Source organism: Schistocerca americana, chromosome 2, assembly GCF_021461395.2.
Source record: "Schistocerca americana isolate TAMUIC-IGC-003095 chromosome 2, iqSchAmer2.1, whole genome shotgun sequence".
Classification (NCBI taxonomy): Eukaryota; Metazoa; Arthropoda; class Insecta; order Orthoptera; family Acrididae; genus Schistocerca; species Schistocerca americana.
The window spans coordinates 412911130-412925654 of record NC_060120.1 but is presented as its reverse complement, the minus strand read 5'-3'; the positions used below and the strand labels follow the sequence as shown (position 1 = coordinate 412925654).

At 43.7% G+C, this 14525-nt stretch overlaps 1 protein-coding gene across 1 annotated transcript in view; it reads right to left on the bottom strand.

Annotated features, from left to right (window-relative positions):
* LOC124595525 (macrophage mannose receptor 1-like) overlaps window positions 1-14525 on the bottom strand; it is a 67048-nt gene that overhangs the window by 3500 nt on the left and 49023 nt on the right. The window contains exon 5 of the mRNA XM_047134294.1: window positions 10901-11293. Coding sequence (XP_046990250.1) covers window positions 10901-11293 — 393 coding nt within the window. The remainder of the gene's footprint in view (window positions 1-10900; window positions 11294-14525) is intronic.

The following is a 14525-nucleotide window of genomic DNA, read 5'->3' as shown; positions in this document are numbered from 1 at the left end:
CTACGTTTCTAGCACTTGTAGACTTAGAGAAATCTTTTGACAATGTTGACTGGAATACTCTCTTTTAAATTCTGAAGGTGGCAGTGGTAAAATACAGGGAGCGAAAGGCTATTAACAGTTTGTACAGAAACCAGATGGCAGTTTTAAGAGTCGAGGGGCATGAAAGGGAAGCAGTGGTTGGGAAAGGAGTGAGACTGGGTTGTAGCCTCTCCCCGATGTTATTCAATCTGTATATTGAGCAAGCAGTAAAGGAAACAAAAGAAAAATTCGGAGTAGGTATTAAAATCCATGGAGAAGAAATAAACACTTTGAGGTTCTGCCGATGACATTGTAATTCTGTCAGAGACAGGAAAGGACTTGGAAGAGCAGTTGAACGGAGTGGACAGTGTCTTGAAAGGAGGATATAAGATGAACATCAACAAAACGAGGATAATGGAATGTAGTCGAATTAAGTCGGGTGATGTTGCGGGAATTAGATTAGGAAATGAGACACTTAAAGTAGTAAAGGAGTTTTGCTATTTGGGGAGCAAAATAACTGATGATGGTCGAATCAGCGAGGATATAAAAAGTAGACTGGCAATGACAAGGAAAGCGTTTCTGAAGAAGAGAAATATGTTAACATCGAGTATAGTTTTAAGTGATAGGAAGTCGTTTCTGAAAGTATTTGTATGGAGTGTATCCATGCATGGAAGTGAAACTTGGACGATAAATAGTTTGGACAAGAAGAGAATAGAAGCTTTCGATATGTGGTGCTACAGAAGAATGCTGAAGATTAGATGGGTAGATCACATAAGCAATGAGGAGGTATTGAACAGAATTGGGGAGAAGAGAAATTTATGGCGCAACTTGACAAGAAGAAGGGACCGGTTGGTAGGACATGTTCTGTGGCATCAAGGGATCACAAATTTGGCATTGGAGGGCAGCGTGGAGGGTAAAAATCGTAGAGGGAGACCAAGAGATGAATACACTAAGCAGATTCAGAAGGATGTAGGTTGCAGTAAGTACTAGGAGATGAAGAAGCTTGCACAGGATAGAGTAGCATGGAGAGCTGCATCAAACCAGTCTCACGACTGAAGACCAGCATGTGACAGTTTTCCAAGACAGAACCAATGTGCTACGATTAAAATTGTCTAACACATTATAACGTAAAACAGGGTATGACTCGAAATACGACTCTGCAAAATGCAGACATTGGATCACACATAATTGGGTGTCAGGAGTTGTCACTAAAACAAATGGCGAATCAACCCGCTCAAAAATTCTGGTTACTCCAGAACGGGAAAGTGCTTACCCCAAGACAGCAATATTTAGCTTGGTAATGCAAAACAAACCACGGGACCACAAAAAATAGCAGCTAACCCTAACTAGTCCACTATAGACCATGGCAAGTTAAAAGAAGACCAGGGACTATACAGACTAGAAAATAAGGACACCTTCCAGACTGTTTAGAGGTTAGTGATTAACACATCCACAAGGGAATAAAATTTGTTGCCCTACATCTGAGCCAGCAGGATGTTACTATGGGCAGTATAACTACATCACATGAGCAGAACTATGTAACTTAATGGGGAACACCTGTAAGAGTCGCTCTGAAGAGCCAGAACTCGACAAAGTGTATAAAGATCTTGTACGTGCACTTGAAAGTTCATTTCTCCCATACCAAGACAACGCCTGACTGCGATGTCTTTACAAAATGACCGTCACGATAAAGAACACTTTATAAAAATCTGAAGAAGTAGGATAATAAGCGTAGAATTAACGGAAGTAGCGGCGGAACTTAATGTGGACGTAATTTCTCTCCAAGAACCGTGACCTTATTCCGGAAATGGTCGATTCCCATGGATTCCTCCAAGAACAATATCAGTTACCGGTGACCAAATCCGAATGACTGCCGTTATACGTATAGTCTAAAAATGTTGTAGTAAGTAAAATGAGACAACACTGTAACAAGCAAATAGTAACAAAATAAAATAGTAACAATGGAACTCTTATGGGGACATACATTTGAGTCATAGCATTATATGTAGAAACGCGGGCACATTACATTAGGAAAGTTTGCACAATCGGTGAGACACAGAAGATTTTAGAGTGCGCGTACATTAACGCAAAAACCGGTGTAATGGCTCTCCCAACACAACCGACGATAGAGGATGAATAGTAAACGATACACTACCTGAACAGAATCTACATACCCTGAAGAATCTACATATTCTGAACAGGGAGGGACGGACAGCCACTAACTTTTCGAGGGAACGCTTGACGGAGACTTAATAGATATCTCTGTCGTAAATAATGAAGCCCTGACACCAATAGGAGATTTAGACCTCCCACAAAGTTTGCACATAAATTGACCACAATTGGATCACAATAAAATCACAGACAGACAACTTAATAGAAGATGTATGCAACGAGAGACTCTTACTCCACGGACCGAGATAGCGAGAAATCGTATCAAATTGTCCTCTGCAAGTCCGCCCCTGGCAGCTGAGAGGTCAGCGCGACGGAATGTCAAACCTAACGGCCCGGGTTCGATTCCCGGCTGGTTCGGAGATTTTCTCCGCTCAGGGACTGGGTGTTGTGTTATCCTTATCGCCGAAGTGGTGCCAACTCGAAAGACTTGCACCATATGAACAGTCTACCCGACGGGGGCAGCGCGGGATTAGCCGAGCGGTCTGAAATGCAACGGTCATGGACTGTGCGGCTGGTCCCGGCAGAGGTTCGAGTCCTCACTCTGGCATGGGTGTGTGTGTTTGTCCTTAGGATAATTTAGGTTAAGTATTGTGTAAGGATAGGGGCTGTTGACCTTACCAGTTAAGTCCCATAAGATTTCACACACTTTTTTTTTTAATCCGACGGGAGGCCCTAGCCAAACGGCATTTCCATGTATCCTCTGCAAAACTTACAGGAAGCGTGGACTACACAATCCGTAAACTGACCGAAATGATACAGCCAGCACAAAGGACAGCAATACCATGAACAATAAATCAAAACTCTCAAAAATCCCGTGGTCACACGAACACTCAAACCTAAGAAAAACAAGAAAAGCTGAAAAATACTACCAACTAGCAAACAATGCCAGAGAATAAGAAGGCAGACTGTATGAAGACAGAGGAATATATGTATAAACAAGTGGAGAGGCACTGTAGAATATTTACTACAAAAACACCTGATGACGCTGAATAAATAGACCATCAGATACATTTCAACCGTGAGCCGGCCGGTGTGGCCGTGCGGTTCTGGGCGCTTCAGTCTAGAACCGCGTGACCGCTACGGTCGCAGGTTCGAATCCTGCCTCGGGCATGGATGTGTGTGATGTCCTTAGGTTAGTTAGGTTTAAGTAGTTCTAAGTTCTAGGGGACTGATGACCACAGATGTTAAGTCCCAGAGTGCTCAGAGCCATTTGAACCATTTTGAAGATTTCAACCTAAGCGCAGTACACTACAGCTTGACTAGTGAATTGAAATAGTCACTTGCGCATTTACGTGAGAGGAGGTCACGCAAGCTATACCAAGACTAAAGAGAAACCGATGGCATCCACGTGGAGTTCCTACAACATCGTAGTGTTGGAACCAGCAAATACAATAATCGTCAAGAAAGTCACGGATTAAGAACCACACTTACTGAATACACTTCCGAAAGTCAAGGAACGCTTTCTTTACGACGGACCACAGTCATCTGTGAGCTAATGGGGCTTAGCCCGCGTCAGACTCAGTTTAGGAAGAAAACAAATCGATTGACGGCGCGACAGAAAAACGTCTCCGCCTAAGGGAAAACAAAGATCAGAAATATGTAACTTATAACGACAGACATCGCAGCAGCATTTGACAACCTCTGACGGCTTCAGAAATTTGCGCTTCTTAGGGAGCTGCTGATAGCGGCCACACTGTACCACAGCCCCCGGGATTACTGTAGGGACGAGATTGCTGAGTGGGCAAAAGAGAAACGGGATGGGGTCAAAAGAATTACAAAGGCACACCCACACCTCAAGTCCATCTTCTGGGGTCTAGCAACGGAACCTCTAGTACATCTCGTGGGGAGCATTGACAGCGGTGACGGAATCCTGGCATATGCCGACCACCTGCTGGCGGAAGTGTTGGCCAACTTCGGAGTACAACTTGTGAAGAAAGCCAGTGACGAACTTCAACGCAAATTAAACTGACGACTGTCCCGGAGAAAACACTTCACACGTTACTTAAAGCTAGACTTGTGACACGGTTCCAGAGAATTGCGATCAACAAAGGTCTTTCCTTCAAGACCCACAATACCAACAGTAGAAGACCAGGCTGAAAAATACTACAGAAACTGGCAACTGCAGGTTACAGACTTTCACTAACACACTACAATAATATACCTCCATGCAACTTCTGATTCCCTTATATGCTTCGCGGTACGCAAATTGACACAGAAATTGCTGCTGGCGACAATCATGACTGCTGTGAGGTGCAGGCCGAGAGGTGTGCTTCTGCAGCTATGAGGAGCCATTGTAACTATCTCTCTTGAGTCCTCTGCGTAGTCTTTGGCGTCTTTCCAGTGGACATCGCCATATTGAATGGTGATTCGTTTCAGGGACAAAATAAGAGCGTTCGCAGAAGAAAGTATCACCGATAAACCATATCTTAAGACAGGGCGGTTTAATATATAGCAAAGGTAGTGTGACACATGCGAAAAGCGCCGGAGAGTGCAGGATTTCGATCCGAACACCAGGGAAAGATAAGGAATAAAACACGCCACCTGAAGCCGTAGAATGATACATTTCTTAACCGCACATGGTACACTTCCGATGCACTAAGGACGGATGAACAACCGCCAGAACTTAGAACGCGCTTGTAGGAAAATTGGCTCCCTGATCATGTAGGAGTACAGAGCACTGCGCATACAAATGCCAGACGACAAAGTATGATACACAACAACTTGTACAACTCTCTCAGGAATCCAGACCAATGGGCAGACCTAGTCAGAACAATGGACTCTATTTCAGTAATAATACAAGAAGAATACGCAATAGACAGGATGTATAGACTGGCACCCAGACCAAACGTAACAATAACACTAAGTGGCAGCGTGATAATAGAGAAAATGGAACATAATATAGTAATACGAAAAGAAAAGATAAACCAGACATGCGCACTAAGACAAGATAATACACAACACAAATGTAGCTAACAAGCTATATAAACACATGAAATAATATTAGGGACTGAAATACATACAATAACAGCTCCAAAGACACTTGAAGATGGAGAAAATTCCGGTCAGATACACATAGCTCCATGACCCCATTCCATAATCTGCGTTCCTGACGTGCTCCACGGAGTACTGACAGTAATAATTTCTATAATAAACTACCACAATAACTGTCTTTGAAGTGTATTTGATGCAGTGACCGGCTACTGTTGTATGAGGAAAAGTGTAATTGTAAGAGATAAACTAAACAAAGACATGATAATTCATTGACCAAGATATAAAGGAATCGTATAAGGGTCACTTCTTTCCATCTTGAAGCCAAACTGCAAGATCTAAAAGAATCTTTGGTGAGTTATTTGTGGATACACATTTATGTGCTCACGCTTTTGAAACGTCTACATCTACTCGCACATCGATACTGCGCAAACCAGCATACTGCGCGTGGTGGACGGTACCGCGTACGGTACTAGTTATTTCCTTTCCTGTTCCACTAGCATATAAAACGAGGGAAAAAGACTGTCTCTGTACCTTCGGATGAAACGGAAATGAACGTTTGGCGTCATTGGCCACGAGGCATATTGCGGGCAAGTCCGGCCGCCTTGGTGCAGGTCTTATTACATTTAACGCCACATTGGGCGACCTGCGCGCCGGGTTGGGATGAAATGATGATGAAGACAACACAACACCCACTCCCTAATCGGAGAAAATTCCCGACCCAGCCGGGAATCGAACCCGGGCACGTAGGACGGCAATCCGTCACGCTGACCACTCAGCTATAGGGGCAGACTATGCCTTCGGGTGAGCTCTAAATACTCGTATGTTATCTTCTTGGTCTTTACGTGCAATGTATGTTGGAGACAGCAGAATCGTTCTGCAGTCAGGTTCGAATGTCGTTTCTCTAAATCTTCTCAGCAGAATCCCTCAAAAAGAATATCGCCTTTTCTCCAGAGATTCCCATTTGAGTTCCCGAAGCCTCTCAGTAACACTTGCTTGATGTTAGAACTTACCAGTAACAAATATATCAACCCATCTCTGAGCTGCTTCGACGTCTTCCTTTGATCCGACCTAGTACGCATCCCAAACACTTGAGCAGAACTTAAGATAGGTTCGCAGTGGCGTCCTACATGCGCTCTGCTTTACAGATAAACCACTATTTCCTAAAATTCTTCCAGTAGAACAAAGTCGACCATTCGCCTTTTCTACCACAGTCCTCACATGCTCGTTCCATTTCATATCGCTTCGCAACGTTACGCCGAGATATTGCAACGAAGTGACTGTACCAAGCAAGACACTAGTAATGCTGTATCCGAACATTACGGGTTTCATTTCCCTACTCACCCGCATTAACTTACATTCTTTTACATTTAGAGCTAGCTGTCATGCATCACACCAACGAGAAACTGCGACACCTTGCCGTGCGCCGCAGCATCATCAGCATACAGCCACAGATTACTGCCCAAGCTGTTCTCCACATTATTTATGTCTGTGATGAACACTCACCATCGAGACCAACATACTGGGCTCTATTATTTAAGAAATCTCTGAGCCACTGTGAAGCTATTCCATAAGTCCGTGCCTTCTTTAACGGCCTGCAATGGGGCACCGTGTCAAACACTTCCCAAAAATCTAGAAATACGGAATCTATCGGTTGCCCTTCATCGACAGTTTGCAGTGTATCATGTGAGAAAAGGGCAAACTGAGTTTAGAAGCAGCGATGCTTTCTAAACCCATGCTAATTCATGGACATAAGCTTCTCTGTCTCAACAAAATGTATTGTATTCGAACTGAAAGGACTCTGCAGCAGACCGATGTTAGAGATGTTGGTCTGTAATTTTGCGGCTCGGTTCTTTTGCCCTTCTTATACACAAGAGTCAATTGCTCTCTTTACCAATCGCTTGGGATATTGCCCTGGGCGACAGATTCCCGATAAATGCAAGCTAAATAAAGAGTCAGTGCCGTAGAGTACTCTTTGAAAATTGATTTGGGATTCCATCCGTATTTGGTTACTTATTTGCTTTCAACTCCTACAGTTGTTTCTCTACGCCAGGGACGCTTATTACCATATCGTCCGCAGCTGAGTCCGTTCGATGGTCGAACGACGGTATATTTTACGATTCTCTTGCATGAACGATTGCTTGAACGTGAAATTTAAAACTTCGGCTTTCGATTTGCTATCTTCAACTGCCACACCAGACTGGTCAACAAGTCACACTTAGCCATTTTGCATAGGACCAGAATTTTCTCGGGCTCTCTGTCACGTCGTTTGCTAAGGTATGATGTATGCTTCACGCATAGATCTGTTCACAGATGCACGAATCTCTACTAACCTTTGCTTGTCGTCATTTGAGCGTTCTCTTTTGAGGCAAGAGTGCAACGGACTCATGTTTCCTCAGCATTTTCCGAAACCCGTAATTAAACCAGGGTGGGAGTTTCTGTCCTTAACCCACTTACTAGGCCCATTATTCTCAAGACCACAATATACAGTCTTCTTAAAATTTTACCTATAATTCTCCTACGTCCATTTTTCTCGAACTAAGTGAACTCATTTCACTGTCCAATTGAGATGACAACAACTGCTTACCTACTTTTTCTAGCAGAAACACTCTCATAGCCTTCTTAACTGATTCATTAACTTCCGCAACAATAGTTGCTATAATGACACATTATCGCTAACCCCCGTTTCTACACTGACGTTGTCGATAAAGTCCGGCCTATTTGTAGCTACAAGGTATGAGATATATACTTACCCGCTGAAAAGCACATAATTGTATTGAAATCAGCAAATATTAAGCAAGTCAGAATTTCTACAGAATCATATACTTTGATTTCATTTCCTGCACAAGTGGGAGAGCGAGACTTTGTAGAGCTCTCAGTTCCATTTAGCCACCCACAGCGTTTCGTAAGTGCGACAGCTATGACTACGTTTGGGAACCTCTTAGAGTTGCAAAAATATCCTGGCAATCAAAGAAAGTACTCTGATTGGCCTTAAGCATTTTTCATTCCAATGCGAAGGATCAGGACGAGCCGCTCCACATCTACCTGTCTTTTTTTTCCAGACCTCAATGAGTTGAGGGTTACGCTACGGGGAAGAGAATGATTATCATGGAACTTGAAATTCCTGCCTTTTGCCTTCAATCAGGAACAAACTCCAAAATAGGTTTTTCTACACCCTATAAAGGAACAGTAACGCAGTTCAACAGCATCCACTATGGATGAAATTCATTTGACCTCCAAAATCCTTGGTAAAATGTCATGTTTGTTCGGCTATATGAAATACAATATTTCGCTACTACTGTACAGAGTTAAAATTTTACACAAATGGTGCTTTTTGTCAGAAAACAAAAAAGGGGAAAAACCGGTTGGACATTTTCTAGTAAAACCACCAAATTAATTTTTCAGATGACACGTAATCTCAAAAATATGAGGATAGCGACGACATTGTAATCAGAAGTGTTCAGCCCGTTAATGGGGTATTATTAAACAGAAAAAGGATAAATCACTGAGGTTGACCATCCACTGCGTATGCGCGTTATCTGACAACAATTAAAAATACTATTAATTATGTATTACAGTGTCAGAAATTCGTATTTCTGTTCAGAAAGTGCGAAATCAACTCGTTAACTATTAACTTACATTGTGTTCATGAAGCCAAGTTTCACCCCATTTTGTTTACTCGAAGATGGATGAAACATTGCTTATCATTAATATTAAGTACTTTTCCTGTTTTAGCTCATTCCATTGACAAGAGAGCATCGTCTTCTGGATAATAAACACAATGTGTAGCTAGATTACTACTTCGATAGTTGTTTAACATTATCGTCTAGTTAATACGGCTTAAAATTAATGACAAGCAGTATTTAGACACCCGATAAGAAAATATTTCAGTTCTTTCCAGAAACAGTATTATCAGTACAGCAAGACTAACAGTGTGCTGTTGAATTAATTGACTTTTCACAAATTCAGCCAGAAATAGGCTTTCTTTATAGTTCCTTCCTGAGCTATGCTGTGATGATTATAGATTTATTTGGTGTCACGTTAATATATATTTCATAATTTTTCTTTCTCAAACTAGTTTATTCCTGTTTACGTCCTGTCAATAAATCAATGTTCCTAAGTTTTCAGAAGTGTACTTACAGCGTACACTGATCAGCCAGAACGTTATGTCCACCTAGCAGTATGTTCACCTTTGGCACGGATAACAGCAGTGAGGCGTCGTGGCGCTGATGCAACGAGGCGTTGGTAGGTCGCTGGAAAGAGATGGCATCGTATCTGCACACACAAGTCACCTAATTTCCGTAAATTCCAGAGAGGGGGTCGTGAGCTCTGACGCCACGTTCCATCACATCCAAGATGTGTTCAATCGAGGTCAAATCTGGCGAGCTGGAAGACCAGCAGATCAATTGTAATTCGCCACTGAATTACTGGAACCATTCCACCACACTCCCGGTCTTGTGATGCTGCGCATTATTTTGTTAAAAAAAGCCACTGTCGCCGGGAAACAAAATTGTCATGAAGGACTGTACCTGGTGTGCAGCCAGTGTACCATACTCCTTGTCCTCCCATGGTGCCACTTGCCCGTTCTCCACAGTATAACGAAGCCGCCGCCAGCTTGTCTCCGCCTCGCAGTACAGGTGTCAAGGAATAGTTCCCCTGGAAGACGACGGATTCGCGCCCTCCCATTGGCGTGATGAAGAGAGTGTCGGGATTCATCAGATCATGCAACGCTCTGCAACTGCGCCAACGTCCAGTGCCGATGGTGGCGTGCCCGTAACAGTCGTAGTTGGCGATGTCGTGGTGTATGCAATGGCATATGCATAGGCCGTCATCTGTGGACGTCCACCGTTACGAATGTTTGACACGCTGTGTGTTCAGACACACTTGTACTCCGCCCAGTATGAAAAATCTGATGTTAGTTTCACCACAGTTCACCGCCTGTCCTGTTTTACCAGTTTCAAATGTTCAAATGTGTGTGAAATCTTATGGGTCTTAACTGCTAAGGTCATCAGTCCCTAAGCTTACACACTACTTAACCTAAATTATCCTAAGGACAAACACACACCCATGCCCGAGGGAGGACTCGAACGTCCGCCGGGATTTTACCAGTTTTGTTGAGCCTACGACGCCCAACATCTGTAATGAGGGGTGGCTGCCCAACACGACGACGCCTGGACGTGGTTTCACATTGGTTTCGCCACGTGTTGAAAATACTCATCACAGCACTCCTCGAACACACGATGAGTGGTGCAGTTTCGGACCATCGCAGTCTGCCTTCCGTCAAATTCAGATCACGCGCCTTCCCGATTCTACAGCACTCCCATTGATACTACGTGCACCGTGCGTGTTTCTGACTGACAGTCACACCTTTCCAGGTGACGCTGCTATCTCCTAGACAGGTTTATATCGATAGCGGAGCGGTAGTCATAATGTACTGACTGGTTTAGTATTTTCGCTTCAATTTGCAACTGGTTGTTAATCATGCAGTTAGAGGACAACCAGGGAAGATAATCCTAATATTGCATTCTCCAGACCCAAGAACAAAGGTAGTAGTGAGTTTTACTACTTCTCAGTGCAATGTCTAAAGTTGTCGGGCGCAAGAAATAACTAGTGCATTACTTTTGTAGTATTTACTCTGATCCGACAGTATTACGCCCATTGTGGATGTTATGTTTTGCGGAGTAGTCAGGAGAAATACAAAAAAAAAAATACCTGTACCAACCTGTTTCAGTAACGAAGTCGCCTTCAACAGCCTCATCCTTGAAGCCCAAGAGGTAGCCATTGTAGGTCGGCTCCAAGAGACGCAACACTGTCAGACCTCGGCTCCAAGTGTCAGGTACAGCCAGCGTCGCGTTCTCGGAACGGCAAACTTGGGCTGCCGCCGCATACTCTTTTTTCTCCTCGTGGACCTTGTAGAAGCGCCCTGCTTCCTCGGACCACGTGTAGGAACTGGGTACGCCCACCGTAAGACGGCGCTCGCAGAGGAATGGCTCTACACCACCGCATTTTCCGTCGTTCAGCAGTCCGTCATTGCGGACGTCGACGCAGTCCTCACCATCGCCGTTACCGTTGCTGGGCTCATTGGGCATCCATGGCAGGTACGACACTGGGCGACCTGATGCAGAGTAAGTGAGTCAATAAGAAACGGGATTTGGTTAACTACATACTTACGTCACGCTGGGAGTCCTGCGGCAGGTATTACAGTGGAACAAGACAAAAGAAACTTCTCGACTGACTGGCCGTGGTCTGTGAAACATTCTTGTTCCTCACGTTTCGAACAAAGCTGCCTGAAAAAAAGTTTTCCATGGACCATGGCCTTACATACCGGAAGACGAACCGGCAACCAAATCATTCGGTTGTGGAAGTCTTCATTTTATGATAGACAAATGAACTTAACCATATTCTAGGAAAAAAGTACAATAGGGCGTAAATAAAACTTCCTGGCAGATTAAAACTGTGTGCCCGACCGAGACTCGAACTCTACCATCTGAGCTACCGAAGCACGACTCACGCCCGGTCCTCACAACTTTACTTCTGCCAGTACCTCGTCTCCTACCTTCCAAACTTAACAGAAGCTCTCCTGCGAACCTAGCAGAACTTGCACTCCTGAAAGAAAGGATACTGCGGAGACATGGCTTAGCCACAGCCTGGGGGATGTTTAAAGAATGAGATTTTCACTCTGCAGCGGAGTGTGCGCTGATATGAAACTTCCTGGCAGATTAAAACTGTCTGCCCGACCAATACTCGAACTCGGGACCGTGGCCTTTCGCTGGCAAGTGCTCTACCATCTGAGCTACCGAAGCACAACTCACGCCCGGTCCTCACAGCTTTATATCAGTGCACACTCCGCTGCAGAGTGAAAATCTCATTCTGGAAACATCCCTCAGGCTGTGGCTAAGCCATGTCTCCGCAGTATCCTTTCTTTCAGGAGTGCTAGTTCTGCTAGGTTCGCAGGACAGCTTCTGTAAAGTTTGGAAGGTAGATGACGAGATACTGCCAGAAGTAAAGCTGTGAGGACCGGGCGTGAGTCGTGCTTTGGTAGCTCAGATGGCAGAGCACTTGTCCGCGAAAGGCAAAGGTCCCGAGCTCGAGTCTTGGTCGGGCACACAGTTTTAATCTGCCAGGAAGTTTCATATCAGCGCACACTCCGCTGCAGAGTGAAAATCTCAATCTAGAGCGTAAATAGTCTGAATACTTTTGAAACTAAATATTTGTTGACCGATTACGCTCTTGTCGTCATGTTCAGATTTATAGGAGTTCCATGCATAAGCTCTGCTGGCGCTGAGCTCGTCGGCTCTGCAGTTTCCCCCTCAGTACAAATCGCCGTTATGTGTATTCTGCGCTGACGTCTGGACCTATGTTTCTGGCCGGTAATGCTATTTTTGTGCAGTTAGCAATGGTAACGAAAACTGAATTCTTCGTTCTTAGTTTTTTCTATAAACTTAAAGGGTTAGGCCTGGTAAACAAGTGTTAGTGGATCAAGTCAGCTCGGAATATGGAGTTGGAAATGTATCAACGTCGGACATCAAAAAGAACATTGATCCCATTACCAAATTTGTGAGTCTACTTGTCAACGGAGATGGAAGTTTGCACATAAAAATAATGAAAATATCAAAAAATCGTAATTAAGATACCACAGTTTACACATGGATTATACAGGTATGTACTCAAGGACAAGAAATAAATCGATAATTTCTCTCAATCGTCAGCGCATGGCTTGAAGGGAACAAAATACCGCATCGCTGCCGTGGTATGGGGAAATGTTATTGGAACACACAGGCCACATTTGCTCATCAGAGAAGTTCTCCGTGCAATAATGGAATAAAAATGTTGGTTTGTTACAGATAAAATCTAAAGGAATTCATGAATAGAGACAAGATTTTCCATAGAATGGTATGGCACTGTACCTGTTCTCGAACTAAAAAAAGCATCATCTTGCAATCTCGAAATAATTCAAGACAGTCTGGAACAAGATGATGACTGGCAATCAAGTATTTACGGGCGATGAAATAAGTTAGTGTCGTCGGCGACATAGACCAGTGCGAATGTCCGTGATAAAAAGGGATCATCCTGCAAGGAAGCACTTCATTGGGGTGAGAAGGCTACGAAGTGCTCATAACAACATGATTAATGTGAGTCACACCGTCTTTAAAACGCTTTGCTACATTTAGCGCAAAAAGAGACTATTCTCAAGCAAAAACATATTTTCGAATTATTTTCCTAAATTGTACTGTAACAGCAGCTTTGAACTTTGCAATCTATGTTACGCATTCAGTTGTGTTAATTGTATTATGTTTCACTCAACTGTATATTCATTCTTTTGTGCTTAACGTAGTATATCTGTTTCATAGCACTAGTACAACATGTTTTAGTAAACGATCGGTTACCCAAAATATCGGTTATCAGATAACCCCCGTCCCAAACTGTTTCTGATAACTGATGCTTTAATCTAATAAAAGCAAACTGGATACACACGAAAATAGTTCAGTAAATGTGTTACTTAAATAAAATATTTCATGATGTTTATTGAACAATTAAAAATACAGCGTCCAAAATACCGACCCATATGCCTGACGGAAATTTAAAAGGCACGTTCAAAAGAACTTGATATCTTCAGATCGTAATGAAAGGGAAACAGGGGGTCCCACGTCGTTGTTAGTGCTATAATGGTGCCCAGATAAATTTTACTTGAAGTCGGAAATACGTCAGTGAAACAGAATTTATTTTCAAGTTTTCTTTCGTGGTGGGATTTGTCCAACAGCTACAAAATTTTCCAACAGAATAAACTCACGTAGCGGTAGTCTACGATAGAGGCTCAAGCTCACTAAGAAGTCTCAGCAATGCTTGTAACAATGTCATCCGAGGAAGACGCTTTGTAGAACTGCCAACTATGAGTAACTGCACAGCCTGACAAACCGAAGCAATCAGATGGGGAGCAGGAAATGAAACGAAACTTTGCAGGTTGAAATGAAATGAACTTTCGGCGTCATAAGCCGGGAGGCCCCTGACGGAGCAGGTCCGGCCGTCTTGGTGCAGGTCCTACTACATTCGACGCCACATAGGGCGACCTGCGCGCCGGAGCGGGATGAAATGATGATGAAGACAACACAACACCCAGTCCCTGAGCGGAGAAAATCCACGATCCAAACGGGAATCGAATCCGGGCGCCTTAGTACGTCAGTCCGTCACGATGACCATTCAACTATCGGTGCGGATACTTTGCAGGTTGAGAGGATATGTGATCACAGCGTGTCAAAACACATGCTGTCGCATGAGAGGCAACACAGGGACCTCTCCACCATTTGACAGCATACTAGCCGACGAGTGTCGTTCGGGATAGTTAGAAC